Source organism: Colletotrichum siamense, assembly GCF_013390195.1.
Source record: "Colletotrichum siamense strain Cg363 chromosome Unknown KSG_Cg363_contig02, whole genome shotgun sequence".
Lineage (NCBI taxonomy): Eukaryota > Fungi > Ascomycota > Sordariomycetes > Glomerellales > Glomerellaceae > Colletotrichum > Colletotrichum siamense.
In genome coordinates this window covers 3,475,336-3,501,470 of record NW_023501015.1, presented here as the reverse complement: position 1 = coordinate 3,501,470, position 26,135 = coordinate 3,475,336, and the positions used below count along the sequence as shown (strand labels likewise).

General features: G+C 56.1%; 8 protein-coding genes across 8 annotated transcripts; 3 read left to right on the top strand and 5 right to left on the bottom strand.

Moving 5' to 3' along the window:
- Positions 1-3,968: 3,968 nt before the first annotated feature.
- smn1 (Survival motor neuron-like protein 1) lies at positions 3,969-4,829 on the bottom strand (the record flags this gene model as incomplete). Its single annotated transcript, XM_036634724.1, has 5 exons — positions 3,969-4,084; positions 4,213-4,315; positions 4,426-4,531; positions 4,600-4,670; positions 4,737-4,829. 5 exons carry the CDS (start codon positions 4,827-4,829, stop codon positions 3,969-3,971), a joined length of 489 nt encoding a protein of 162 aa, XP_036500429.1.
- An 834-nt stretch (positions 4,830-5,663) lies between these two features.
- CGCS363_v002874 (putative RNA-binding protein) lies at positions 5,664-6,958 on the top strand (the record flags this gene model as incomplete). The annotated part of the gene is made up of 3 exons (XM_036634723.1): positions 5,664-5,694; positions 5,748-5,912; positions 5,967-6,958. 3 exons carry the CDS (start codon positions 5,664-5,666, stop codon positions 6,956-6,958), a joined length of 1,188 nt encoding a protein of 395 aa, XP_036500430.1.
- A 1,097-nt stretch (positions 6,959-8,055) lies between these two features.
- Positions 8,056-9,902, top strand: CGCS363_v002873 (GRIP domain-containing protein; the record flags this gene model as incomplete). Its single annotated transcript, XM_036634722.1, has 4 exons — positions 8,056-8,104; positions 8,179-8,306; positions 8,363-9,465; positions 9,518-9,902. The coding sequence occupies 4 exons, from the start codon at positions 8,056-8,058 to the stop codon at positions 9,900-9,902; spliced, it is 1,665 nt and encodes a 554-aa protein (XP_036500436.1).
- A 505-nt stretch (positions 9,903-10,407) lies between these two features.
- CGCS363_v002872 (uncharacterized protein) lies at positions 10,408-11,537 on the bottom strand (the record flags this gene model as incomplete). Its single annotated transcript, XM_036634721.1, has 2 exons — positions 10,408-11,452; positions 11,518-11,537. 2 exons carry the CDS (start codon positions 11,535-11,537, stop codon positions 10,408-10,410), a joined length of 1,065 nt encoding a protein of 354 aa, XP_036500437.1.
- A 798-nt stretch (positions 11,538-12,335) lies between these two features.
- On the bottom strand, positions 12,336-14,399 carry CGCS363_v002871 (F-box protein; the record flags this gene model as incomplete). Its single annotated transcript, XM_036634720.1, has 2 exons — positions 12,336-13,702; positions 13,757-14,399. 2 exons carry the CDS (start codon positions 14,397-14,399, stop codon positions 12,336-12,338), a joined length of 2,010 nt encoding a protein of 669 aa, XP_036500434.1.
- Positions 14,400-19,755: 5,356 nt separating this feature from the next.
- PHO23 (Transcriptional regulatory protein PHO23) lies at positions 19,756-22,039 on the bottom strand (the record flags this gene model as incomplete). Its single annotated transcript, XM_036634719.1, has 3 exons — positions 19,756-19,877; positions 19,936-20,777; positions 20,847-22,039. The coding sequence occupies 3 exons, from the start codon at positions 22,037-22,039 to the stop codon at positions 19,756-19,758; spliced, it is 2,157 nt and encodes a 718-aa protein (XP_036500435.1).
- A 901-nt stretch (positions 22,040-22,940) lies between these two features.
- Positions 22,941-24,127, bottom strand: CGCS363_v002869 (Dehydrodolichyl diphosphate synthase complex subunit; the record flags this gene model as incomplete). The annotated part of the gene is made up of 3 exons (XM_036634718.1): positions 22,941-23,538; positions 23,590-23,849; positions 23,906-24,127. 3 exons carry the CDS (start codon positions 24,125-24,127, stop codon positions 22,941-22,943), a joined length of 1,080 nt encoding a protein of 359 aa, XP_036499558.1.
- Positions 24,128-25,088: 961 nt separating this feature from the next.
- dsc2 (DSC E3 ubiquitin ligase complex subunit 2) lies at positions 25,089-25,949 on the top strand (the record flags this gene model as incomplete). Its single annotated transcript, XM_036634717.1, has 2 exons — positions 25,089-25,343; positions 25,404-25,949. 2 exons carry the CDS (start codon positions 25,089-25,091, stop codon positions 25,947-25,949), a joined length of 801 nt encoding a protein of 266 aa, XP_036499557.1.
- Between the last annotated feature and the right edge of the window lie 186 nt (positions 25,950-26,135).

The following is a 26,135-nucleotide window of genomic DNA, read 5'->3' as shown; positions in this document are numbered from 1 at the left end:
ACGAGGATCGGGGGAAGTGGGAGAGCTTAAATCGAGGCGAGTCGTCGTGGGCTCTGCGGCATGGATGGGCGCGAGCCATGTCGCATTATCCGTTCGTTATCCCATGTCTCTCTCTCGCTCTCTCTCGTTTAGTGGCCCCAGTGTGCTAGGTCATCCACGGGACATGGGACAGCCCCTTCCCGGCCCCAACATCGACCTCGACGAAACAGGACGAGAAAATCTTCCGCCAGCCCGTCCTGGAGTCATTGGGGCAGGCTTGCCTTGGAGCGCTAGGCCAAGCGCAAGCCAAGCAAGGCGCCCGGGGGTCCTTACTCTGAGCTCAGGGGGGGAGGGGGAGGGTCACAGAGGAGGAAGAGGGGGATGGATGCAACGATGATGGAGACGGTACCCATTAAGGTCGGCGAGCCAGGATCAAACGGCGTGGTAGTGAGGGCGTCGAGGGGCGGTTCGTTGCTCGGGGATGCAGCGTCCGATTAAGCACACGAAGCACAGGCCCACAGCGGCATTGCCATCCCAAGCTTGGTGCAAATAAAGAAGAAAAGCCAAGACGAGATGGGTGGGGTTCGGGTGGTAGCAGAGGGGGTGTTGGTAGGGGTAAAGGGTTGGGAGGAACCAGGGGGTGGGAACGGATGGATGACGGATGGAAGCAGAGACTTCTCACGACGAGGAGGGACGATGATGCTGCCAGCGGGCCAAATGGACCAATAGAAGCCTGTTTCTGATGTAAGTGATTGCAGATAGAGCAGTGTGAGGTAGGTGTGTGTGTGCCACGGGGAGGTGGGTGCTTCTGATGCAGTTGGTTCCAAGCCAGGGTGTCGCTGCATCGACGATAGCTGGATAGAGAATTGACAGCATCAGCAGCAGGTACTGAGTAGACGAGCAGTTGAGAGTACCTAAGGTAGGTACGGATAGTAACAGTGAGAGATGGAAAAGTCGGATGCACCAGACAGGCTGCGGACTAGCGCGGTGAGGGAGGTGGAAGCTGTGACAGATTCGTCTCGAGTCGTGTTTTGGCATCTCGCTAAGGGGCCCCTGGCTGCCCTTCCCAAGACGGTAGTCGCTCGGACCCCAAGCGAGGTGCACCCCAAGGGTTTTGCATGTCACGTTCGTCGTTACGCTGGGCTGGGCGGCCTCTTGTGTCTGTCTGTCTTGAGAACGGGAGCTTGTTGCATTGGGAGAGAGTTTGGATGGCTGTCAGTGTGACTGGTGTTCTGATGACATGTAGTCGATTTGATTGTTGTAGGTGTTGTTGGCCAAGCATCACTGAATCTGAGTAAGGTATGCTAGTGCCAGCTGATCAGAGACAGAAAACCAACGATTTAGATTAATCGCCCAATGGACAGCCAGAACCGCGACGTTGGACCCTCCCCCGAGAGCCAAAATGCCCCGGGCAAGGCTTGTTGCCCTCTGTAAATTAACGCTCCCGCTGTCTCGGGGGGTGCTAAACCTTATTGCGGCCAATTAAGGTGGTTGGACCCCCTGAACTGGCATTTTAGCTGCCGGAGCCACGGGATGGCGTCCTCCCCCCACCCCCCCTTTGCGCCGTGTGGTTCCTGTTCCTGCAGGTACGGAGCCCTGCATCCAGTCCAACCCAACTCTCTCTTCAACCTTACAACCTTAGACATCATTGAGGTGTCCTGTCTCCTGTTCTCCGGGAACCCGTCTCTTTTTAGGCTGCGATACGTATCCTTTTCTGATATACACGTGCCCGCCTTTCAACAACCCCAACCCGCCAAGCGCATCCGTCCCCTTGAGTCTCTATCTCCGTCCCCATCGTCCCTGCATCTGTACCTTCCTTACCTTACTGAGTCTGCATCACCCCTCCTCCCAGTCGTTCTCGGTCTTCGGCTTCTCTGAACCTCACAGAGTATGAGAGGTGTTCCCTCCCACTGCACCCTCTCTCCAGCCAATGCCTATTCGTACCTTAATCCGCATGAGTCGGCACGGCTTGCCAGGCGGAGCCAGGTCAGCGTTCGAAGTACATGCTGGGCGTGCAGCCGCCTCAAACGGCCACTGAAGACTGTGAAACAAGCCCGCCTGCCCCCATCTCTCTGTCTCTGTCTCTCCCTATCCCCTTCTCTGCCACATTCTCTCTAGACTCTCGCCTGTGGGGGGTACAACCATTACAGTGCTCCATCTGCTCCACGTCCTCTGACCGCGGGCGAGTCTTCCCGGCCCACAACACCAAGAAATACCCAAGACCTCGTGTGTGATGGAGAACAAAACGAGACGAGACCGATCCAATCCAGTCCAGCCCAGCCTCCCCTCCGTCGTCATCCATAGTCTTAGTAGAGTCCCTGCCCTGCGTGCTCAGTGCTCCTGTCCACTCAACTTTGCTCATCTACCCGCCCTTGTCAGCAGCCACACGCTGTAACCGCAAACCACCCCATCCCAACTCTGAGCAACTCTTATTAGCAGACTAATTCCAAAAAATCCATGGACCCTGCTCGTCCAGTCTCAACACCGACTTGGCTGCCCACTGCTACCATTAACGCCCTGCGACCACCGTTTGCCCAACCAGAGACTGAACCAGGACCTGACACAAGGCCATCGGGCGCTAGACATCGGCTTATTTCTCTTCCAGCACTGCCATCGTCTTGTCATTCCTTGGTCGCGCGCCAGCGAGATGGCCTGTAATGCGACGTCCGCTTCAGCCTTCTCCCTCTCACCCGTTGCTGGCATCCTCAGCAGCAGCACTCGGAGGTCTTCCTGTCATTAAACCTGATGTTGGTAGCGTTGTCGCATCTCGTCGCTCGGGGATCGACCGAAGGGAAACGGCACCGCGGCCCTCCTCCTGTCAAACCTCGATCCGCTGGATCCGAGCCCGCGCGTCGAACGACTCGAGCACTGCACTGCATGCCATCCACGCGTAAAGTGATGAGTATCTCCGGACCGGAGGATCACCATGCTCGTTGTGCAGATTGACGGGTAGCCGGCCCAACAGACAGCCGCAGGGACGCATGGGTTGCCGAGCATGTCACGTACGTATGGCGCCGGGATGCGCAAACGGCTTGCAGGCCGCATGAAGCCTTTGCACTCAAGAAAGTCGCTGCAATCTGTTCTGATTTCCTCGGAAACATGTAGACCTCGCTAAACAGCCTGACGGGCCTTCAATCGCGAGCCCGAGGAGATCGGTGGACACTGCAACTCCACGTTTCTTTCCAAGTCCGGCTTGAGGCCCGGCTCCAATATTCCAATTATTACGGCAATGAACCAACCCATATGTCAACTAAGACCTCCCTATCGTTATTTATCCCACGACACACGAGGCCATCTCGGCTACCTAGGTTGGCACTAGTAGTGTCATCTCTTCTATCCCGCTATCTCGCGCTGTTAAGGCTTCTTTCGGATCTTGCTCCGCCTTGACCCCCATGCGTCTTACAACTTGGCTTACAGAAGCGCGTAAATGGACACTTTGACGAAATGGGGACATGGGTCTTTTTTTTTTCCCTCCTGCTGCAGTGCGGAGAGGAGAAGATTGACCAAGCCTAGACCCGTCCACAGTGAAACAAAACGAACTCTTGGGCGAGAGGACAAGAGCGCGCTAATTGCTAAATTTTGTCGCAGCAGCCACGAGGTTTGCATGGTTGCATTGGGGCTCTCGAAGGACCCGCCAGCCCAAGTTCGCCCGACCCCGACTTGGACAACCAAAAGAATTCCTCCGTCCCAAGACCGACCATCTGGGCGCTGCGACTGCAGAAGAACGGATAAAATGGCGAATCAGAGCGCTGCTGACCGAAAAGCCTGCGCTCCTGTCGTTCGTGACACATGCCATGGCGAACCTCAGACAAGGAACGGTGTGGCGCCGTTGCATCATCGGATGATGGAACAGATCGTGTTACAGACTCGTCCTCCCGCACGTCGATCAGATAAACTCTCGCGTAGCCGCTTCTCAGGACGGTCGACTTCACCCCATTCCCCACACCACCCTGTCTTCCTTAACCCAGCTCAAAGGAGTCAACTCAGCCTCATTGTCGCGGCTCTTGTGTCTGCTGCTGTTGCTGCTGCTGGCCTTCGTAAAGGCCAGTGTAGTATCCGGCGTAGTACCAAGACATCAGTAGTCTCTTCAGTCCTTCGTCTTGCACTGCAGATCAAAACCACAAGGGCGTCCTGGTCAGTCACGGCTTCTTTCATCCTTTGGCAGAACGGGAGCGGCACTGGGCAGATTGCAGCCTCAACATTCCGAGTACGCAGGGCATTTATTACACATACCTGAGCCAAGTAGACCTTGCGGGCCCATTGTCGCAGGACTTGGGACGCTGCCGTTGCTGCGCGAGATAGGCTTTGCGATGGGCGCGCCAACTTTGGACTGAACCTGGAGCGGGCAAGGAATGCGTCAGCGGAAGCGAACAAGATGCAGGACAGATGGATGCCAAGCTTTTCTGATCTGCCTGGATTTCCTCTGGGGTGAATGGGTTGTTTTACATCCGTGCTGCCGCCCGCCCCTTTCGTTTCGTGGGCTACCTCTCTGTCGTCCACGATCTCAGCCTGATCGACCGCTTTCGTTTCTGAGTCGCCGGTCTTATGGGTCCTAGGAGATCATGGAATGTCAGAAATGATCTTGGTATTTCATAAATATGGAGGAGAGTCTGGTCATACTGGGATTCGGAGGTCTTCTGAAGATCGACATCCTCGAGTCTGCCTCCCTTCGCGTGGATGCTGTGATACTTCTGCCCAGACGATCAGCCGCTGATACTCGTGGGGATGTTCCCCTGGCTCAGACGGGGAGCTCTCACCTTGTACTCGTTCAGAGCCTCATTCCAAGAGTTTATGAGGGCAGAATCGTCCCAAATTTCAGCATGCGTCATATCCATGTCGTTGCTAGGCATCTTGGTTGCTGTGTAGGAGCAGTCTCAATGACGGAGAAGCACGTGTCTGGGAAAATTGGGGAAATGACGGCAGTGCAGGTCGAGCCTTTGGTCTGTTCTCGACTGTTCAAGTGCCAGAGGCAAGGATCAAGGCCTGCCTGACGGTGTTGAGTAGATAAAGTGAGTTTGAGAGGTGAGTGTGTGTGTGGACCGAGCGGTTCCTGTCGAAGCCGTGCGATTGATGCAAGGAATGAGGTTATTCCGTTTCCTGGACAGGTTCCTGTTTGGTGCTGCAACTGCGCTCAATCGCTTTTGTTCTTCGGCAAGTTGAGTCTAAAGGCGCGGACGTCACCTTCGTCTGCTGCTACGGAACTGAGGCCAAACAACGGAGATGGTAGGTGAGATCAGGTGTTGTACTTCTTGGGCGTTGTCAGCAACAGACCGTATACTGACGGGAGCACTTAGGCGAGCAGTCCAGTCAAAGCGAATATTCACCTGGAATTGAGATGTGTTGTTGAAGATGACGAAGTTGTTGCGGCTCAATGACAGGAACTGAAATGGTCTTTCGAACGACAACCCGCACAGCGATTGAGCAAGCTCCTTAAGAGTTAAGCTTAGCGCGTCGCGGTGCTGAGAGCTGTCGGATTCGTCGCTCCTTCAGCACCGATGCCCCGCTAAAAAGTCCCTGGCCAGAACAGCCCGGGGCACTGTGCCAGCGGGGTGCTAGCTTCACCGCCCCCGTATCTGCGTGGCAGAATCCAGGAAATTTTTATTTTTTCGTTCTTGCGATAGGTACTCGATCGCTGGTGCCACCGGTTTGTCTACACTCAACAGCATCTCCAACCAATCACAAATATGGCCCCCGAGTTGAGGAAGAGAACCAGATGTGAGTTATGATCTCTCCGCGACCTCAAACTTCAAACTCTTACATTAGTACAGCGGTCACCGCGGCCGAGAACGCGCCCGCGGCCAAGAAGGCCACCAAGGCCGAGAAGGTCGAGAAGACCGAACCTGCGCCCAAGAAGGCCAAGGCTGAGAAGGTCAAGGCCGAGAAGGTCGAGAAGGTCGAGAAGGTCGAGAAGAAGGCTACTCCCAAGCGCAAAGGTATGGAACATCGTCGGTATTCTTCCGCGCATTGGCTAACAACCACTTCTCCAGCTCCCGAGGAGGCCTCGCCCGTCGCCGCGAAGAAGCAGAAGCCCGCGAAGGCCACCCCCAAGACCACCCCGAAATCCAAGAAGGCTGCTGCCAAGCCCGAGCCCGCTGAAGAGCCTGCGCCCGAGCCCGAGACCACCGAGGTCGTCGAGGAGGAGGCCGAGACTTCTGTTATTCCTGTTGAGGATGGCGGCGACTCTGATGAGATCGATGCCGACATCCAGGCACTCGCGGCTGGGTTGGACCCGGAGGACGCGCCCGAGGCTGACGGAACCCTCTTCAAGGAAGGCCAGGATGTGGGAACGATCCCCAAGATCAGCAAAAAGCAGAAGAAGTCCATTGGAGGATCAAGCGAGGAGCCCGGCGTGGTTTTCATCTCGAGACTGCCCCATGGTTTCTACGAGCACGAGTTGAAGGGCTACTTCTCTCAGTTTGGCAAGATCAACAGGCTGAGACTCGCTCGCAACAAGAAGACGGGCGCAAGCAAGCACTGGGCTTTCATTGAGTTCGCCGAGGAGAGCACCGCCCAAATTGTCGCGAAGACCATGGACAGCTACCTCTTGTTCGGCCACATCCTCAAGGTTAAGACCGTCCCCAAGGAGTCGCTGCACGAGAACCTGTGGAAGGGTGCCAACAAGCGCTTCAAGAAGATCCCATGGAACAAGATGGCTGCCAACGAGGTCGCGAAGAAGAGGACGGAGTCGACTTGGGCCCAGAAGGTCTCTAGGGAGGAGAAGAAGCGCGAGGAGCGTGCTAAGAAGCTCAAGGCGATCGGATACGAATTCGACACCCCCGACCTGAAGAAGGCCGTCGCGCCGCCGCCTGAGCCTATGGCTATCGACGCTCCCGAGGAGCCCAAGGCCATTGAGGCAGCACCGGCTGAGGAGAAGCCTGCTGAGGAGGAGGCTGCCCCTGCGGCGGAGGAAGAGGCAGCGGAGACGCCCAAGACCAAGGCAAAGGCGAAGAAGGGCGGCAGGAGAAAGTCCAAGAACTAAACTCCTTCCTGATGTCCCGCGTCACGAGTGTTGTTTGAAAAGTTGTTCTGCATATTTCTACTGCATTTAATGCTTGGGGAGTCCATCAAAAAAGGGTAATCACTGGGATGTGTACGCGCATAGCGAACCCGTCGCACCCATTCAAATTGGGGCAAGCGCCGGGATTATAAAAGGCGAATCTACTCTGCTTCAGCGTCAAAAAAGACCAAGTCATTGATTAAATGGGCTCGATCAAAAATTATGTCAGCGAAGGGTAAAATATGTGAAGAAGAGAAGAAGAAATGGAAAATTTCGTCACGAAGCAGAGCCTCTTGAAGGTCTTGCAGCTGATAAGATAACGCTGAGTCAGCAACCGCAATGGGTCCATCGACGCAGCTGTCGGCGCGCCGACCTGTTTGTGGTCGGTCGCCAGTCACCGATGCACCTCGTAAAGCAGGGTCGTATCTCTCAGTCATCTGCGCCATGCATTTCGTAATTGCTTGTATTATCTCATGTGACCAAGTACGGGAATTTAACTGAAGAACAATATTGGTTACCTCATTTGCAGAGAGCCATTTAAAGTCAATGTCAGACTGCGAGACCAAGGTGTGATTCGTGTTAGTCAGTTGACCAATTGTCGAGGCCGTCGTTTCATCTATCGATCCTGTGCTGATACATGCCAGGACACTGTATAAGTTACAAGTCAACTTAGATTCCTTGAAGGGAAAAGCAATCGAACCTACTGATTCACAAAGAAATTGAAGACCCTATCGAGCGAAGCACGTTTCAATTGAGACTTGAGAAAAAGACCGTTAGTACTCAGCAAACGGTTGGCGCTAGACGCGCTGTCCTTAGCTAATACTTATCGTTATCGGTGCTTTAAGTGGAGCTTTCCGACCAGTGTGGGGGACCGGGGGGCAGTACCTTCCGCGTGTGAAGTGAACACGCTCGCTAATTTGCGAACCTAGCTTACGTGGTGTAAGTACATACCAACCCGCCCGATGCCAAACTAGACATCTTGCAACCTCCCGACGAACCTCGAAAAAATAGCCCATTCCACCCAGCGTATACCAGCTCAAAGGGCTCTGCACACCTTCCGATGCATTTGAGAAGCCAATATGTCGGCCGCCGCTCCCTCTAGTGACCCGGTCCAAAACGCATCTTCAGGTTCGCCGATTGAATCCACCCCTCGGAGGCAAATGATGCGATCGCAGCGCTAACCTGTACGGCCATGCTTCTAGGGAAAAAGAAGAACAACAAGAAGAAGAAGAATGCAAACAAGCCCAAGGAACCGATAGAAACCGACAGCGCTACCCCGCAACGCGACGCTGCCGAGGATGGCGATGATGAGCCGGAGACCCCGGTGCAGGTGATACTCCCTTGTGTCGTTGCCTTTTAGCCTGGTTGATCTGACTGCTGTCGCAGGACGCCGCACCCACGGAAGAGTCCAGCCCCGAACAGACCGCAGACAAGGACACAACGGCCAATGGTCATACCGAGAGGCCGACGAGTAATGGACATGCGAACCCGCCGATAGAGAAGCCGACAGACGACCCGGGAGCTGGGGGAGATGCCACCGCGAAACTAGACGCCCTCACAAAGGAAAGAGAAGCACTACGAACAGAGGTTGAGACACTGAGGAAGCAGCTGGAGACAATTCAAGGAACACACGATGAAACCATCTCAAATCTCAAGACTGAGCTGGAGGAGACGTCATCCGCCAAGGAGCAGGCGGAGGAGCAGTACCAAAGCCTGCTGGAACGTGTCAATCACCTCAAGTCGACACTCGGCGAACGTCTGAAGCGCGATCGAGCCGAACTCGAAGAGGCCAAAGAGCGAATCGAAGAGCTCGAGGCGCAGAACGAAGAGCTGCAGAATGGCTCGAGAGCATCTGAAGATGAGCTTGCTAAGCTCAAGGAGGAGCTGCAGGATACCTCGCGCGAGGCGAACAGCCTGCGCAGCCGCAGCAACTTGTCTCAGCAAAACTGGGTGAAGGAGCGAGAAGAGCTGACACGAGTGGTGGCCAGCCTGAAGGAGGAGGTGGAGACAACGACAAATGCCATGGGCGAATGGGAAGTCATCGCCATGGAGGAACGATCCGTCAAGGAGAGCCTAGTAGAGAAGGTATCGGAACTGGAGGAGCAGATTCACAGCCTTAGAGAGGGCTACGAGAGCGCCGCATCTGAGCGAGATCACCAGTCGCAGGTTATCGACAACTTGCAGAAGGCGTTGCGCGAGATCCAAGAAGCGCGGAAGAAGGAGCTGCGCGAGATGGTTGAGACATCAGAGGAGCAGCTCCAGGCCCTGAAGAAGCTGGTCCAAGATGCGGACGCCAGAGCCACGGAGGCTGAGACCGCCAAGGATAACCTCACCAAGGAGCTTGAGCGGACAGCCCCGTTCGAAAAGGAGGTCAAGGAGAAGAACCTACTCATCGGCAAGCTGCGACACGAGGCCATTGTACTCAATGACCATCTCACAAAGGCCCTCCGCTACCTGAAGAAGACGAAACCTGAAGATAATGTTGATAGGTATGCTGCATTCACCAGCCTTCATCATTACAGCCGACTAATCCTGCCTTAGACAAGTCGTCACGAATCACATGCTCCACTTCCTCACTTTGGACCGCGGAGACCCCAAGCGCTTCCAGATCCTGCAAGTCATGGCCGGCTACCTCAACTGGAACGACGAGCAGCGCGAGCAAGCCGGGCTCGCGCGGCCCGGCACCTCGACAAACAGTCTGCGCTTGCCAGCTTCCCCCTTCCACCGCACGCCGAGCACGCCATCCCTCAGCGCAGAGTTCTTCTCGGATACGCCCACGTCCGCCAACAAGGAGTCGCTCGCCGACCTGTGGGCTGGCTTCCTGGAGCGCAGCGCAGAAGAGGGCCTAGACCAGGCTGGAGCGCCGCGAGACCGCAAAGACAGCGCCAGCAGCGCGGCAACGAGGCCTGACACTCGCGGCGGATAGAGGCCGTCATCGTGGTACGGTCAGTCGTCTCGCAAGTGACGAGAGATGGGCGAGCGGGGCTTCTTTTGGGTATCGAGAAACTCAGCATGTTTCTCATGAAATGCATACCGCCACGCTGTGACGATATCCAGGCAGCCGGCATGTTATACATATGTTATATAAAGAAAAAAAAACTGGCGTTGTTAGCGCTCGTGTGGGAGGGCAGGCATTCAGATAAGCGGGCATGTAGCATTGTCGTTGTCCAGGGGGAAAGGGGAGGAGAGGACTTGGTTCACGAAGACGGGAGGGCAAAGCCAGGGGTTTGTGGTGATGGGAATGGTCCGATCCAACAAGGGAGGAGGCAATGGGAACACTTTGCGCATTACCGGCCCTAGAGGCGTATTAAAAATAACATGTTTCTCTTCTGGACTGCACAAGTATTCATAACGTGTCTGCATTAGTGGAGGGGAAAAGGACACATTTGTCCTGCGTCTAACACTCTCTATGTCTCTAGTCTACGACAAGCCTACTGCGCCTGCTCTTGGCCCTGTTCCAGAGGCGAAAACACGCTGTTGGCATAGTTCTCGGCATCGGCAGTGATGGTCTGGATGTTGATACGGTTTTCGAGAGCATTGTTCACCCCCTCGATGACCTCCCGCTCCTCCATCACCTCCCTGACGAGCCGCACCTCATGCAACCAGTACGCCTGGCTCCTGGTCCTCAGCTCCTCGTCCCTCAGCGTGGTGTTCTTGACGATGCCGAGGGCGTTCATCTTGCTCCGGACGCTGTTCAGCAGGCGGTTGCTCGCCTCGACGCGCTCCGCCTCGGAGGGCGGCTGCAGGAAGGCGCGGCGGGTGCTGGAGAGGAACAGCAGGCCGCCGAGGCCGACGTCGAGCAGCGCGAGGGCGACGTAGCGCAGGGCGCGAGCCTTCCAGTAGAAGAAGTCGATCTCGGGCAGGCGCAGGGCGGAGGCGTTGGCCGAGTAGTCGTACTGGTTCACCAGGCTCAGGTCGGCGATGCAGAGGGCGGCGGCGGCCATGGTCGCGTAGCTGCGCCAGCGCGCGCCGTCGCGCCCCGTGATGGTGCCGGACGTGACCACCGCGATGACGACCAGGTTCAGCAGGTGGAGGAGCACGATGGCGGGCAAGGCGTAGTAGAAGTAGCTCTTGGGCTCGTCGGACTTGCAGAAGGGGCAGTCGGCGAGCGCGGCGGGGCCGAGGTAGAGGTACAGCAGGCGGGACTCGAGGTTGACGAAGCGGGCGCGCAGGCGCTCGTCCGCCTGGGTGAGGAGGCCATCGGGACGAAGTGAGGCGAGGCGGGTGAAGAGGACGTCGACGGGGATCTGGAGGCGGGACTGGGTGAGGGCGAAGACGTTTTCGGGCGCGAAGGGCGGGAGCGTCTTTGCGAGGTAGAAGAGGACGAGGACGGTCAGCACGCCGAGGGCGCGGGCGACGTGAGGGGGTGGGGGAACCGGCTCGGCGCGGTGTTGCGAGGCGGTGCGGATGGAGCGGTAGGCTGAGATTGCCTTTGGAAGGAGGATTGGGCCGAAGACGAGGAGGAGGGAGCGCAGTCTGAAGTCGCAGAGTGTTAGTTGTTGATGGTGGTGATGCACGTTGAAGTGGACAGGGTAGCTTACTCGGCCCAGCCAAAGGCCATGATGGGCGGTTATGACACGGCTGGCGTGCCTTGCCCTCTGCAAACTATACCGAAAATACAGAGACGCAGAATCGCCCAGAGTCTCGCAGCGGTATTGAAGCTCGAGAAGGCTCAGAGAACTGTCTTCTTTGGAAAGTTGGAGGGGTCAAGGCGTAAGGCTGCCCGTGTTCCAAGGACACGGGTAAGATGGGTTTAGTTTCCGCCAAGAAACCATGCATGGCTTACCTAAGTGTGTGATACTCCAGGCGACAGAAGTTAGGAGCTGTGTCCGGGGCAGGGATTAGCTGGCTTTGGCGGCCCCGGGTGACGGCACGATGATGTATCCCCTGCAGGTACGCCGAGAGCTCTGGTCGATTGGGCACAACGACGTTACAAAGCCCGCCATCAGCAATGTCAGCGGTACTACTACAGCAGACGAACCCGGCATGATTCACACCTTTAGGCAAAGGCCAAAGTGGTTGTTGAGCATAAAGATTAGGGATTATGCCACTCGTTCTCTGTATTGTACATCAAGCCAGTCATTCGTCGTAGCTGCTTGCTCGCTATGCTTTTTTCTGTTCATCTGATGTCCTTCACTCGATCTTTTCCGCCTGCAGCTCCGCGGATCCTTCGCCCCCTTCGTAAATGAAGTAGAAAAACAACAAACTTTTTTGTTTTGGTATCCCAACTCCGCCCGATGATAAATATGCCAATGTGAAAAATGCATCGAAAAATAATGGCTAAAGTCTGAAAATGCCCATGAGTCGCTTTTTTGGTTGATTTTTTTGTCGTCGTATGTCGAATGCCGTTCACATGCATTCATAGCTTGCGTCCAAACATGAAGGACCCGTACATGCCCCCGACTTCGGCGCGCGCGACCGGGATCTTGCGCATGCCCCAGTTGTCGGCGCCCATCTTCCACCATCGGTAACCGCGATCGCTATCCTTGCGGTGGTCCTGGAGTCGCACCATCCAGCATCGGCTTCCGATCTCCTGCAGGGACCAGCCGATACGCTCGAGGACTCTGTTCCGGGACAAGCTCTTGAACGATTGCTCCGAGACCTCCACTACCTCTAGCGGCGCCGAGCTCGGGCGAAGCAGCGAGTTCCGAGTCGAGAAGAGGTCGACGAGGTCGAGCTCGCTGCCCCAGAGGTCCGAAAGATCGAGGTAGCGCAGCGTGTGGGGCTCCTCCTCCTTCTCGGGGTCCGCCGGCTCAAGAAGCTTACCGGCGGCATTGACGTCCATGTTGCGCCCGACAGCCAGTTCCTCGAGGTACTTGGTCAGCGGTCGCAGCAGGTCAATGTGGATATCGTCCATGCGACTGCCCTTCAGGCTCAAGGACCTGAGGGTCTTGGGCAGCACCGGGATGAGCTGTGTTACATCCTCCACATCCAAGAGTTGGTGGCTCCGAGCATCGGTGGCCACGCTGAGGTAGACCAGGTTCTTGACCGCCGGGTGGTTGGCAAGGAAGTCGATAACGGCAGGCGCTGTGAGCAGAGTGCACTTGGCAATGTTCAAGTGGGTGATCTTGGCCGTGACCGGAATGGACTGCAGCGCGCGGTCTGAGATCTTGGTCTGGGCAAGGTCCAGGTGCGTGATGTTGGTCAGGCGCGGGAGGATTTTCTCGAAGAGGGTAGAGGGGAGTGTCAAGCACTTGTGGAATGATAGTCGCGTGACAGACAGCATGTCGGGCCAGTCCATGGCCACCAGTGACGTGAATGAGTTCTTGAAAGCCGGCGAGGTGCATCCGGCAAAGTCAAGAGCCTGCAGCCTGGGCATGCCAAAGAAGAGCTTCCGCAACACGTTCGCGTCGAGATCGTCGTCAATGTGCTCCATGGCGAGGAACTCCTGTAGATGAGGCGTCAATTCCAGTGATTGCACCAGTGTCTCGGCCGTCAGGTTTCTAGTGGTCTTGCGTTCGCTAGCAGACTCGAACAGGGTCGCATTGTTGAAGTGGCTGAAGTCCATGCGCCGTACAATTGTGCCCAGCGCAGGGTACATTGTGATGTTGGACAAGAACTTGCGGAAGATTCTCGAGTGTGGGATGGTGATGTGCTTGTAGAGGGTGTTGAGCGTGGCGGCATGGAGTGTCCTGGAGGTTAGGAGAAGCGCCATGAGATCGACGTTGCGGCGCGCGGTGCCATATGGCGGGGGGATATCGAGGACTAGGAGCTCGATGATGGATCCTATGAAGCATTAGTGTTGTCCCTGGTGGTCCAAGAACACCTGTGTCGACTCACCTAAGATCTCGAGAGGAAGCCTCTCCATGGGTGCGCGGCCGCCAACATGCTTGTCCTTGACCTTGGGGGAAGCTGGAGGAGTGCTCCAGGACATGCGCAGTGCCTGGAGGTCGCTAAAGCTCCGGCTGGCTGTCTTGCCCTTGACATCGATCTGCTTCCAGCCCTTGAAGCTGTTGGCAGGATACCAGCCGCCATGGAGTCTGCTGTTGGGGTGGGTGACGGGAGGAAGGAACTGGACTTCACCCATGTCTAGGGACGGGGAGGCCAAAGGGGAAGGAGAGTTGGAAGAAGAGTCAAAGACGACGGCGTCGTTTGCCTTCTGTGCGTAGGAAGAGACCTTTGAGGAGGTGAAAGTCTGCGCCAAGTCGGAGTCGTTCTCGCGGATGGATGAGAAAGAGGACCTGCCGTTCTTTTCTGGGGTATCAGGTCGGTGCGGCTCCGGGTTGTCCATTTTGTATTTGGTCTGGGCCTGGGGAGACGGAGAGCCGTTGTGGTCGTGGCCGAGACCGTGACTGTGGCCTGTCGGAGAAGGGCCTGGGGGGGTGTGGTCCTGGTCCGGAGTCTGGGACGACGAGGTCTGCGAATGGGGTACAGGCAGGAGAGGTAGAGGGAGAGGTAGAGCTGAAGGTCGCGGAGTAGCCATGGCTGCAGGAAGTTTTTTGACCTTGAAGGTCCGTCCGGGTCGCTGCGCTTGTTGTTTCAATTGTTGCACGACACACCACCAGCGAAAAACCACACGAACCACTCCAACGCACGCACGCTCGCTTGCTGGGTTGTCTGTCTCGCGCGTGCCTGTCGCTGTCAAGCTGGGGTCTTGGGGTGTGAAGAAAAAAAATCCAAACCAGCTACCCCGTTTAAAGTAGTCGTGCTGCCCTGCAAGCGCAAAACGCAAGTAACTCGAGGTTACCGACTTTGTTGCAAAAGCACAAGGCCGGGGGCCCGGGACCGTCGATAGAGCAAGCCTCAAGGGCTTTTCTATTAGTCAAAGACCGGGGCTTTTAGGTAAGAGGAAGCTGCCGTGATGCGGGGAAGATGGTGGTTTGGCGTGTTCAGGTGGTCCAACCTCAACGTTCTGAAGTGTAACACTGAAGCCAAGCGACAAGTCTGGAGTACGAATAGAGACGCGGCGCAATCCAAGATTCTTGGGGGGGAACGAGACTGGACCCTTGTTGGTGGAGGGTCCTGGGGATGTGAGGAGGAGCAGCGGCGACAGCAACAACAACAGGAAAGGATCGCAGACTGGGGATGGATGCAGAAGTGAGTGGTGCGTGACACAAGGAAAGACGTCTTTTTCGCAATCGCTGAGGTGATGTGGTGAGAGGTTGGCTGGGCTTCAAGGCGACGGAGCAGGGGCAAGAGATGGAACTCGTCCAACGGATCGATCGCGACTGACTGGGAGTGCAGCTTATGGGCGTCTCGTCATGCGGAGGAGTGGCTGGTACTGGCGTTTGTAACCGGGTGTGAGTGTGTGTGTGTGTGAGCGGCCCGCAGATTAATATAGCAAGTCGAAGAGGCAAAGGGTTGCTCTTGGCCAAAAATTGGGTAATGAAAACAGAGGAATGGAGACTTGCCCGTCACATGAGCATCCAGAGCTTCATCCAGATGGAGGCGGAGCCTTGTCCGTACATGACACGGCGCGGTACGGCGGTACGCCAGGTCCCCAGGTGACATGCTTCGTGCTCACGGACGGCGACGACGACGACGACATCCATCCAGGTCGGATACGGTACAGGGACGAGACATTGACAAGAGGGAGAGATGGATGGCGACAGAACCTCTAGAGGTAAGGGCTGGCGACACGACGCAGCCTGGTCGCCAACGATTGGACGGGTATTTGGTAATGAGAATGTCATGGGTGTGTTGCGTCGAGCCAGTCGGCCATTGAAAGCAATCAGAGCATAACATCATTGCTCGCGTTTCCAGTCCGTTAAACGGCTGCGCGAGATGTGTCAAGGAATGTCCATCTTCCGGGGATCTCAGGTTATGTGGCCAACGTCTGTCTTGTTCCGGACAGGCCGTTGTTTGACTGTGTGTAGTCATAATCATCCCGAGTTATAGGAAGCATACCTCACGTGGACAACAGTTGACGAAGGGTGTGTGTGGTGAAGGCGGTTAGTCACTCTCTGGTCAGTGTTTGTCTGTTCAAGACGACGGGAGCCGTGGCCGTGGGCAGCAGCCAGGCCAGGAACGGGAACGGTAAGGCATGGCAATGGTGCCCGCGCAGCTCGTCGGTCGGTGCAGTTTGCTCTTCGAACCGGACGGGGCGACTAGCGGGGCAAAGGGCCCGGACCCAGACCCAGATCCAAGGGGGAGGGATTGAGAAGTTGAGGGCTCATATGAGGGAAGGGAAGGATTTGTTTCTTGGTAGGACGATCCAATTCCACTTGGGAAGATGGGGAAAGGAAAGAAAGAAAAAAAACCTGCCCCGTCATAAGGAGGGTCAGCAAGACGAGAGAGAAAAATGCGAGAGGGTCGGGGCCATTGGGTGCGCTGAGCTGAGCTGGAGACCTGGAGACGTGGACAGGTTTGCGTTGGAAAGCTTGGCTTGCGAAGTGATCAGATGAGGCGAGGAAAAGGAGGTTTGCAAACGTAATGGTAACAAGCTACGACTAATGGAAACTGGGAAAACTTTTCAGCATGGCGCCGAGACCTCTCAACCGCCGAGTCACGTTGCTCAAAGACAGCGTCCCAAGTTACCTAATACAAGAAAAGGAAGTGTACCTTGCTTTTTGTACCTCATCAGAGTTACATCGAATACAAGAGTCTCACTCTCGCAGCGTTGCACTCACTCAGTCTCTGGCAGTTAATTCCAACCTCTGCTCCAGCTGCATAAGGGAATTGAAACGCTGGCAATATGCGGGACGCTCCCTTACGAAAGCAAGTCTGACGACAGACGATCGGGCGGATGAGATGGATCATGGAATCATTGACTCGGAACCACTCCCGTGGACATTGGCATCTCCTCGGCTCGGCGCCCGGCTTTGCAATTCAATTCAACTCATTGCCCCTCAAACACCGAGCCCGCCATGAGTAACCAACCCCAAAAGGTGCGATGTCGCTGCATACCAACGCCCGAGACGTCCGTTCCGGTCGTCGGACTCCGTCTGCCAATACGGGGCTAGCCAGCCGCCAGCCAAGGCCAAAAGCCTCCAGACTCTGTGACGATGATGGCGAAATGTCGTCTGCAGAGTCGAAAGGTCGGGGAAATTTGCATCAGCGCAGGGCAAGGGGCCGTCGGCCAATGCCCAACTGCCAATTTGCTTGGCTTTACCTTACCGCAGTCACCACGTTGCAGACCGCTACCGCCGGGGCGGAATACGGCTCCCCCGCCAGATATTGCAGTCAAGTCACGCTCAAGCCAGTCACCTCAGTCATCTGACCTTTTTGCCCGCCCCATTTGCCCATTGCCGAACGATGCGGCCCTCGGGCTGTGCGGCGAAGGCTCGTCAGAAAAGGAAAAGGAAGAAGCAAGAGACGAGGCGCACGTAACGCTACGAGCTGAGAGGCCTACTCAGACGGGGCCACACAGGATTTAGAAATTGCTGGAAGGTGTATGAGAGAGATGCCCCATGCCAGGGGTCATCGTCGGCGTCAGCAAAGGTCACCACCACCACCTCTTGTTTTAATGCACTTACCGGACAGACGATACTTGAGGTACCTCTCTCTCGTACTATGCCTGCGGCCCCCGGCTGGACCCATCGTGACAGTCACCTCGCAAACGCAGCCTGGAAGATCGACGACCTTCCACCGGCTCTGAGCGTACAATCTGGTTAAAAAAGATGCGAATGAACGGGAAGATCCTAGCACCCGTGGCATCCCAGCGGATCTCCGGTTGGCGGGCTAGGAGGAACTTTGTGTGTTAGCCGCGTGGTGTGTGGTGTCTGCCCCAGATTATCCACCTTTTGACGCAGAGAGCCCAGGCAGGGAAAGCGAGAAAAAAAAAAATCTGCGTAAAAAATCTGATGGACCGAAGCCAGCCGCCTTGTGCCATCTCCCCGGTACCCTGTCCGGCTAGCGCGCAACACATTTGTACAGTTGCAAAGCTGAAGAATGGGCAATGTTCTGGCCATTCTGCAGTCACTATGAGCTTGGCGGACTTTTCTCGCCTTTCGTCTGGTGTTTTTGGGGTCATGGAGGCAGTTGGTTACCCGTCGGCCTGGTCCTCTCTGCTGAAACCAACATAACATAACTCTGCCCATCGCTCTTCAGCTACCTACCGCAGTACGTTTCTCATCCACCGTGGCTCTTGTTCCCTGTCCCGCAACACTTGAGAGAGAGTTCCGTCAAACCCGTCACGCGGTAGACTAATAAGACCACAGCATCAACAAACGTGTTGCTAATAGTTAGTCATTAGTTGCAAAGTGTGTCACCAAATGTCCCCATCTCCCAACGCCATTGCGCCATGTCCACCACTCATGGTACCTTGCAGCTACTAATAACACTCCTACCACTTTGCGCCCCTCTTGTATCTAAAAGTCACGCGCACACATTTGCCGACCAGCATGTCCGGAGACAAACCAGCAAGCAGCAACCGCAAACGAAGGCAAGGGGCAACACCAAATGGCCAGCTTCTGCCTTTGCCCACGGAATGTCAAGTCATGCTAGCTCCCTCAAACACTTGTGTAGCGCATAACTCGTTCAACATGCCAGTGACCAGATATCAAACAACCCCAGCAACACCAAGCCGAGCCAGTCAACCACTCAGCGTCGCCAAAAGCTTCCCCAGGTTTTCCCCTCAAAAGCCGGCTTTGCACTAACCTGAAGTCGTTTCTCGATCACACACCCTGACGGATGGCAAAGTACCTTACGTAGGCTTCACTCATATCGCCATCACTTGCCTGCCCACCACTCCAGTTGCCTTTTGCCCTGTCTCTATTTCAGGCAAGTCCCCCCCCCCCCCCCCGCAAGCGCAGCGGCGGCTCAACCACACTCACCAGAAAAAAAGGGGCGAGTGACAAGACCCCAGCAACTCACTTTCCCTTTTCAACTCTTACCCCAGAAATTCCTACCCCGGCCCAAAACGACCAGGCCTGCATTGCTCGTCCAGGGGTGTTTTGTACTCCTTGCAGCCTCTGAGGTATTCGTGTACCTCTGAGGAGCCCCTCACCGCGTAAAGAATACCGACACTCATGGATATCCAAACCTCCTCTGCCCACGTCCCTCTTTCACCCCGGATCTGGACCACGTAAACGTTTCCGTGTTTTACTCTCCACCTCGCACCTAGATCACCTGTGCCCGAGTCTCTCTCTTTACCCCTTTTCCCCCTACCTTCACCGCCAATGCATGCATCGTGACCTTTGGACCTGCTCTGCACTCCTCTTTATCCCACAGGCACCTTGGGTCGAACAGAGACCCCCGACGCGGTAATTGCTGCAACTTCCGCGGAATCGCACTGCTGAAACTCGCCGGGCCAAAGCACCGGGGAACGTGGCCGGCATAAAGGACAAACCCGTCCGAACCGTTGAGGCGAGCACCACAGCACTGCAAGATTCCCATTGGGTGGAAACATCTCCTCTTGAGCATTTCCATTGATCTCTAGCTCCGAATTAGATTTCTCTTCTATCCCGGTTCGGGGGGCCCCGATAGACATTGCAGCGGTCAGGAACACGCACACGCTTTCATCCTCCAACTCGTCTTCACACAAAGACCCTTCGCGCCACGGGCCAGATCGCCACCAGGTGAGCCGTCCCAAGATGTGATACGCCCCCTCCTGCTTTGCCGTCCCGGCAGTATGTGCTGTACTCCATTCCTGAGGGCAACTAGCTCATGTACCTTGCTCCTTGTTGATTTACCCCGCGATCCCAATGCTCGTTAGGTAAAAGGTATCTAGAGGTCGGCCAAACACGAACGTGCCGACCGACCTACACGCCAAATCAAACCAACGCCGTGTAGAAATGTGGAACGTTCCACGCTGAAAATACCACTTTGTACTCATCATCATATCCCTACGTGCCGTTGTGCCGTGCAAGCCGCACGGCGAGTCGTATTGAAAAATTCATTCAGTACTGCGGACCCCGCTGCTTGCGAATATTCATGGCGTTGGGAAGCAGGTTGTACTTGTGGGACAACTTCTTGCCTTGCTTCGCCAGCTTCTGGACGCACTCCTCACAGTACCATTTTGCTGCGTCAACTGTTAGCTTTGCACACATATACATTTGGTTGCTTGTTTGCAAACTTACAGCTTCCCTTTGGTGCTACCTTGAGACCAACACAGTTGAGGTGGAACCATTCCCTCTCGCAGTTATCTGCGTCGCAAGCAACCATCTCACCGTAGCTGACGCTAGTGCAGTAGCAGTACGTTGGCTCGTCTTCGGTATAGTCGTAGCTGCGCTTGGCTCTGATCTCCGCATCCTCGGCATCCTCGCTATCTTCAGCCTCATCTGCTGGCTTGGGGGCAGCCTTGGTTGCCGCCGCTGAACTGCTCTTCTTTCGCTTGTTTGTGGTGCTGTCGGTGTTGCGAGCCGACTTGGGCCGTGCCGCCTCCTGGAATGTAGCCATTGCAGGTGTTGACGGCTTACTGGCACGCCCGCTCTTTGTCACTGTTGCAGCGGTGACTGTCTGTGGTACTGGCGGAGGCTCAATCGGGGTCTGTGGCTCCTCCGGCTTGGGCGTTTCCTTCTTCTGCTTCGCTACTGGTATGCTTGGCTTTATGGCCGTCTCGGTTGTCTCAGGCTCCTTCTTCGTGATCTCCGGCACAGGAGGTGCGGATGGCTCTTTAGGTGCAGGCTGCGGTTCGACCGTAGGCTTGGGCGTCGCTGTCACAGGCGCGACCTCGGGCGTCGCTGGCGGCGCTCCGTTCGGCTTAGTCGACGCAGACGAAGGCGGCCGAGATTGCTTCCCGCCCTCTACCGCCGCTTGTGTAGTGCTCTGCTTGGCTCGGGAAACGGTCGGCACTTTAGGCGCCGGGGGCACTGGAGTGACGGTCGGAGCAGGAGAGCCTTGAGGCAGCGGTGGTTCGGGGAAAGTGCTGAGAACTGGAGAGGACGTGACGGACGGGGACATGGCCGCAATGCCGTTCTTGCTGTAGATCACCATACGTCAGCAAACATGTCATCGAATTGGACCGAGGCTTCTTTTCAGCGAAACATACCTCTTCTTTGCCTGGCCGGTACCAGAAGGTAGGGCCTTTCGCTTCTTCGGGCCCTGCCCCTCCGGAGCTGGTGTCTCTCTGGGACTTGTCGTCTTCGCCTTGGAGACGTTGTTTCCAAACACGGTGCTCATCGCGCTGGGTACGTTGTTTCCACTCGGCGTCTTTTCGACCTTGCGTCTCTTGGGCTGCGGCGCCGTCCCGTTTGTTGTTCCATTTGTGGAGATGCCTAGGCCTACATTGGCGGCGGTCTCGGCCGCTTTGCGTGCTTTGCTTCCTCCGTGACCCTTCTTGCCGGCCTCGGGCTTGGGTCGAGCCTCGGCATCGTCGCCATCAGTCTCTTGGTGCTGCGTCTTTTGGTTTTTCTTTGCCTGCACCGCCTGCTTCCGCGCGTCGCTTCTGGCAGCTGCTTCCTCAGCGAGCTGCTGAGCAGCGGCGGAAATAGCGGCAGCGCCCTCGCGCCGTGAGCGCTCAGCATGTGCGGCCTTGCTGACGGCTCTGTTCTCAGGGTATGCCCAGTGTGTATTGCTTCCCCATTTTGCCTCGTCACTGAATTCGCTCTCGACGTGGGGCCAGACGTCGTCAATACGGGCAAGCTGCTTTTGAAGAGCGTCATTCGCGGTCGAAATGACGTGGTTCTTCTCTTCCAGTGAACCCAACATCTCCTGAATCTTGATAGCAGTCTGTCGGAAGAGCTGTCGTCGTGGCAGGTTGCTTGGATCGTATATGGACGTCGCGTAGGAGCCGTCGGTTGAGGGAGCAGGAGGAGGGGCAATGGCTCCGAGAGGGGCTCCGCTGGAGCTGTTCTGGGCGCTCATCGGAGCAGAAGCTGGCGCGACACTGCTAGATGCGTCGTTAACCGGTCGGGGCTGCGGAGCTGGCGCGCTCATTGCAGCGTCGACAAGCTGGAAGAGGGCATCTTCGGGAGCAACGATTTTGGCATCGACTTCCTTGAGCAGAGTAAAGTGACGGACCATCTCTTTGGGAAAGGCGGCAATGGCATCGGAGAAGTATGTAATGGCGGGAAAGATGTCGATGGGCTGGTCAGAAGAGGAACCACCGGTGAGCGAGTCCCGACCGCCGCCAGATCCTCGCAGGCCAGAAGAGACGCGCGGGGGGTTGGTGCGAGTCTGTCGAACAGGCTGGGACCGCCTGCTGGACGGCGTATCCGCCGCGGATGTTTTGGCCGACTTCATCGCGACTTCGGTCGGCAAGGCGCACGGAACGTACAAGGTCGTGGGCGGGAGAACGATGTGGTCGCAGCGACGAGTTCTCGGGACGAAGTGCCGCGCTGGGCAGGGGGAATCTAGAGTGGTCTCGCCGTGCAAAAATCAAAATATAGGTGATTATAACGTGTGAGTATAGCAATCTAGAGCATTCTGGTCGTAATGAAGGCTCGGGAGGTGCTGAACAGCATCGGTGGGTGAGGGGAGTGCGCGAGGAAAATCAAGAACGACGCCTCGGGATGTTCCATCATCCACGTCTTTTTGGGGATCTGCTCTGCCGCGGGCGGAGGATTGGCTAGGTGAGGGACCCCATCCGTCACTTAGCGAGCCATTTCAGCCTGAGGCCCCCGTAGCTCTCTCCTGGCAACTGGACCGCTGACAACTGCCCAAGCCAGACCTGGTTTTCTCCCACCTCCAGCCACCCACTGACCTACCATCTGATTTCGCGCCCAGCAGAAATGCGAAAAGCCACATTGATTGTCGTCATCCCTCGTCTTCTTATCGCGGTGCGCCACACTTTGATAAGGCTCACAAGATGGATGCGTTTTGGCAGCCAACATACGTTCCATTCCAAGCTGGGGAACTATTTCTTTGTCTGGAATTCCAAAGTCCAAATATTTAAACACACCAACCTTGAAATAATCTACTTTATTCTTCAATCGACAAATGAATCTTGTGGATATCAATGCGGTTTACAATCACTGCCATGCTGGTATCAGTCCCGCCGTTCCTCCTGCTGTTGACGCGACCTAGGCCGGAGGAATCCTAGGTCGTTGCTTTCCCTAATCAGGGACCATTATGAGATATAGAACGCCTGCTCACTCCATCGATCAGAAAGCAGCCCACTCGTTACAGATTCGACGTCACGGGCTTAGGCGAGCTTCCGCGCATTTGCGGCGATCTGTCTAGGCCTCTCGTCTCTCTCGATCGTTTTTTGCCTCCATTGCCATTCTAGAAGGACAGGGAGGAAGTGCTGCAGATCGAAATCGGGCCACAGACACTTGAGGAAGAAGATGTGAGTGTCCTGGTGGCACTGCCAGAGCATGAAGTCGCTGAGCCTCTCTACGCCACTAGTCCGAACGAAGATATCCAACGGGGGATTACCAGCAGTGTACATGTGGTTGTTCAACGTTTCGGCTGTGATGGTCTCCGGGTTCTTCAGGCGCATTCCGCCAGAGGAACCGGGACGGTGATTTGGTGGCGACGGCGAGTCTGGAGGCAGGGTCGTTGACGATGATGCGCCATCATCGCCGTCTGACCGGGATGAAGGTGCCGGGGATGTGTCACGAATGGTTGGAAGAGGCTCGCGTCGGTCTAGCTGCTTCGACATGATCTTTTGCGAAATGCGCGCCGCAGGGAACGGCGTGTACTTGGGGCCCGGGGGCATCATATACTCCTCCACCGTGGAGCGCATCGCTGTCGCCATTTCTTCCCTTGAAGTGTACGGGAAGCAGATGTTCAAGACGTTGCTATCGAGGTCAGCTCAAAACTTCTGGCGTCCGAGTTTGCGCATTTCTTACCGCTTATTGTACTTGGTCATATCCACAGCACGATCGACCACGTCGAGAACGTCCTTGCGGATGAGATCCCTCTGACCGAGCACCCGAACCGCCGCACCATATCGATCCAGTAGATCCCCATGCTGTGTCAACTGCTCAAGTTTCACCTTGGCCAGCTGCATCAGCCCATCGACCTCGTATTGCGGGCGGTTGAAGTTTTCGATGCTGAAGGCGTAAACTGTCACGACTCGGACGCCGCACTTGTAGCAAATTTCGAGGACCTGCACTCCGACGGTCAGTCATAATTTTGGTAGGAATGGCTTGAAGTGATGCGCACCCGTGCAAGGGCTTCAAACCCGTGGTGGTGGCCCTCTATCGTCTCCATGCGCTTGCCTCGGGCATACCGCCTGTTGCCGTCCATTTCGAAAGCGACATGTTGAGGAATTGGCCCTTGCTTTAACGCTCCGATGAGCAGCTCGCGCAGTTGATTGATCGCCCACTCCGCGGGCGGGGAGCTCAACAGCCATCGGCTGATGTGGTTCAGAAAGATTTCTGACATGGTTTGCAGACTTGGATTTTGGCGCGACCTCTGGCGGAGGGAAAGCTGGCTAGTTGTGCAGTTGTAGACAGGAATAAACCGACTTGAACGAGTTACAAATTTTGTGAGGAGGAAAAGACAAGTATGTCAACCACAAGTACAGAGAAAAGAAAGCACAAGAACAGGTTGAGCCACTGCGTGATGGCGCGTCAGCTCTGTTGGCAACTTGGACAAGTACCCGCTTGATCTCAGTATTCGGCCACCAGGAGCTTGGAGTCTGGAAGTAGCGGCGGCGGCGGCGTGTGCCCAGAGCTCTGCGCCTCACAGAAATACGTCGCGACAGGGATGCGCAAGGGAAGCAGGAGCATCACAAGTTGGCAGAAAAGCGGTGGGCCAATGAGACTGGACACATGCCCCGTGTTAGCGGGTGATGCGGGTGAGCAAGCCACACCCTTCCCGACCATCAGCCCTCCAGCCTCGCTGTTGCATGCGGTGTCATGGTTTGAACCGGGGGAACGTTGTCCTTGCCGATGAGGCTTGCCTTACCTAACATTACTGTGGCGCTGGAACGCGGACCCGAGGCTGGGTCATTCCCCAAACCCACCCACTGTCAGTCAGCTTGGAGGTCATTGTGCAGGCGCTGCCGCATGCGTCGAGCTTCGAGTGGATTTGACAGTGGTCCAAAAAAACCACCTGGCAACATTGGCCGTACGGCCTCCTCGATTCATCCACGACGTCGTCGGCCACTCAACCCGCGTCGAATCACTCAATCTGAAGAGGCAACACGTATTGGAATATCCTGCCCGAGACTGCGCTGCAAGGGAGTCGAATTGAGAAGAACAGAGCTTCCTGTCGCCAGGGATCGCCCACTACCTGAGCTACCTACCACCTACGTACCTCTCCCTGCCCCTCTGCTCTGCCCTGCCGATCGAGAGTGATCCAGACAACAAGTCGAGCTACGATGCGATAGCACCTCGACAACATGTCCTTCACGAACGCGCCTGTCACGCGCACTCTTGTCCTGGGCTTGGTCTCAGGCTCCATCGCGGCTAGCCTGTTTGACGTCAAGCACTACTTCTACATCATTGTCGACGCCCATCTCTGGCGATACCATCAGCTCTGGCGGCTGCTGACATATCAGCTATGCTGCACCAACTCCAGCGAGGTGCTGTTCGCCTCCATGACTCTCTACCACTTGAGGGTAATTGAGCAGATGTGGGGTTCGAGGAAGTACGCCGTGAGTTACTCCAAATCCCAAGCACGTGAGGTCTCGTGATGCTGACTATCGCCGTCGCAGTCTTTCATTCTCGTGTCGTCACTCTTCACTGCCGTGATTCCGCCAGTATTTCTGTCCCTAGTGCTACGGCCATTGACTGCAGGCTTGTTCAACTACATGCCTGCCGGGCCGACCCCGATCATATTTGCGATCCTCGCGCAATACCACGCCGTGATCCCTCATATTTACCGATATCGCGTTGCGGCATCCGCTGCCCCGCCGAGCAATGACCAGTTCGTCGGGCTCACCTTCTCCGACAAGTCGTACCGCTACGCACTCGCCATCCAGCTCGCGCTCTTCCAATGGCCTGGCTCTCTGCTTGGTGCACTTGTTGGATGGGTTGTCGGATACTCCTGGAGGAACGACTTTCTGCCAGGCGCGATGACCAAGTGGCGTCTTCCCGGCTGGATGGTTGGTGTCAGGAGCCAGAGGAGGCGAAACGAATTCGAGGGACTTCAGCGCAGGCTAGAGAGTGAAGGGTCAACTGCAACCGCTTCGGGAGCTCAAGGCGTTGATACGGATGCGGGGCGTAGGAGACCAGTCGGCCAGGATGGTCGGGAGGACTGAACAAACAAAAGTCAAAAACCAGGCATACTCCAAGAGGAATAAATGTTTCTTGTCGTTACTATCGAACCACTGTTCGTCACGGCTCTGCGGCATCAGCCGTAGTGATACAGCCTACAAAGACAGGCCTGAGGAGCTCACTGATGCGTTGATGTTAGACTCAGCGACTGACAGGACAATTACTTAGTA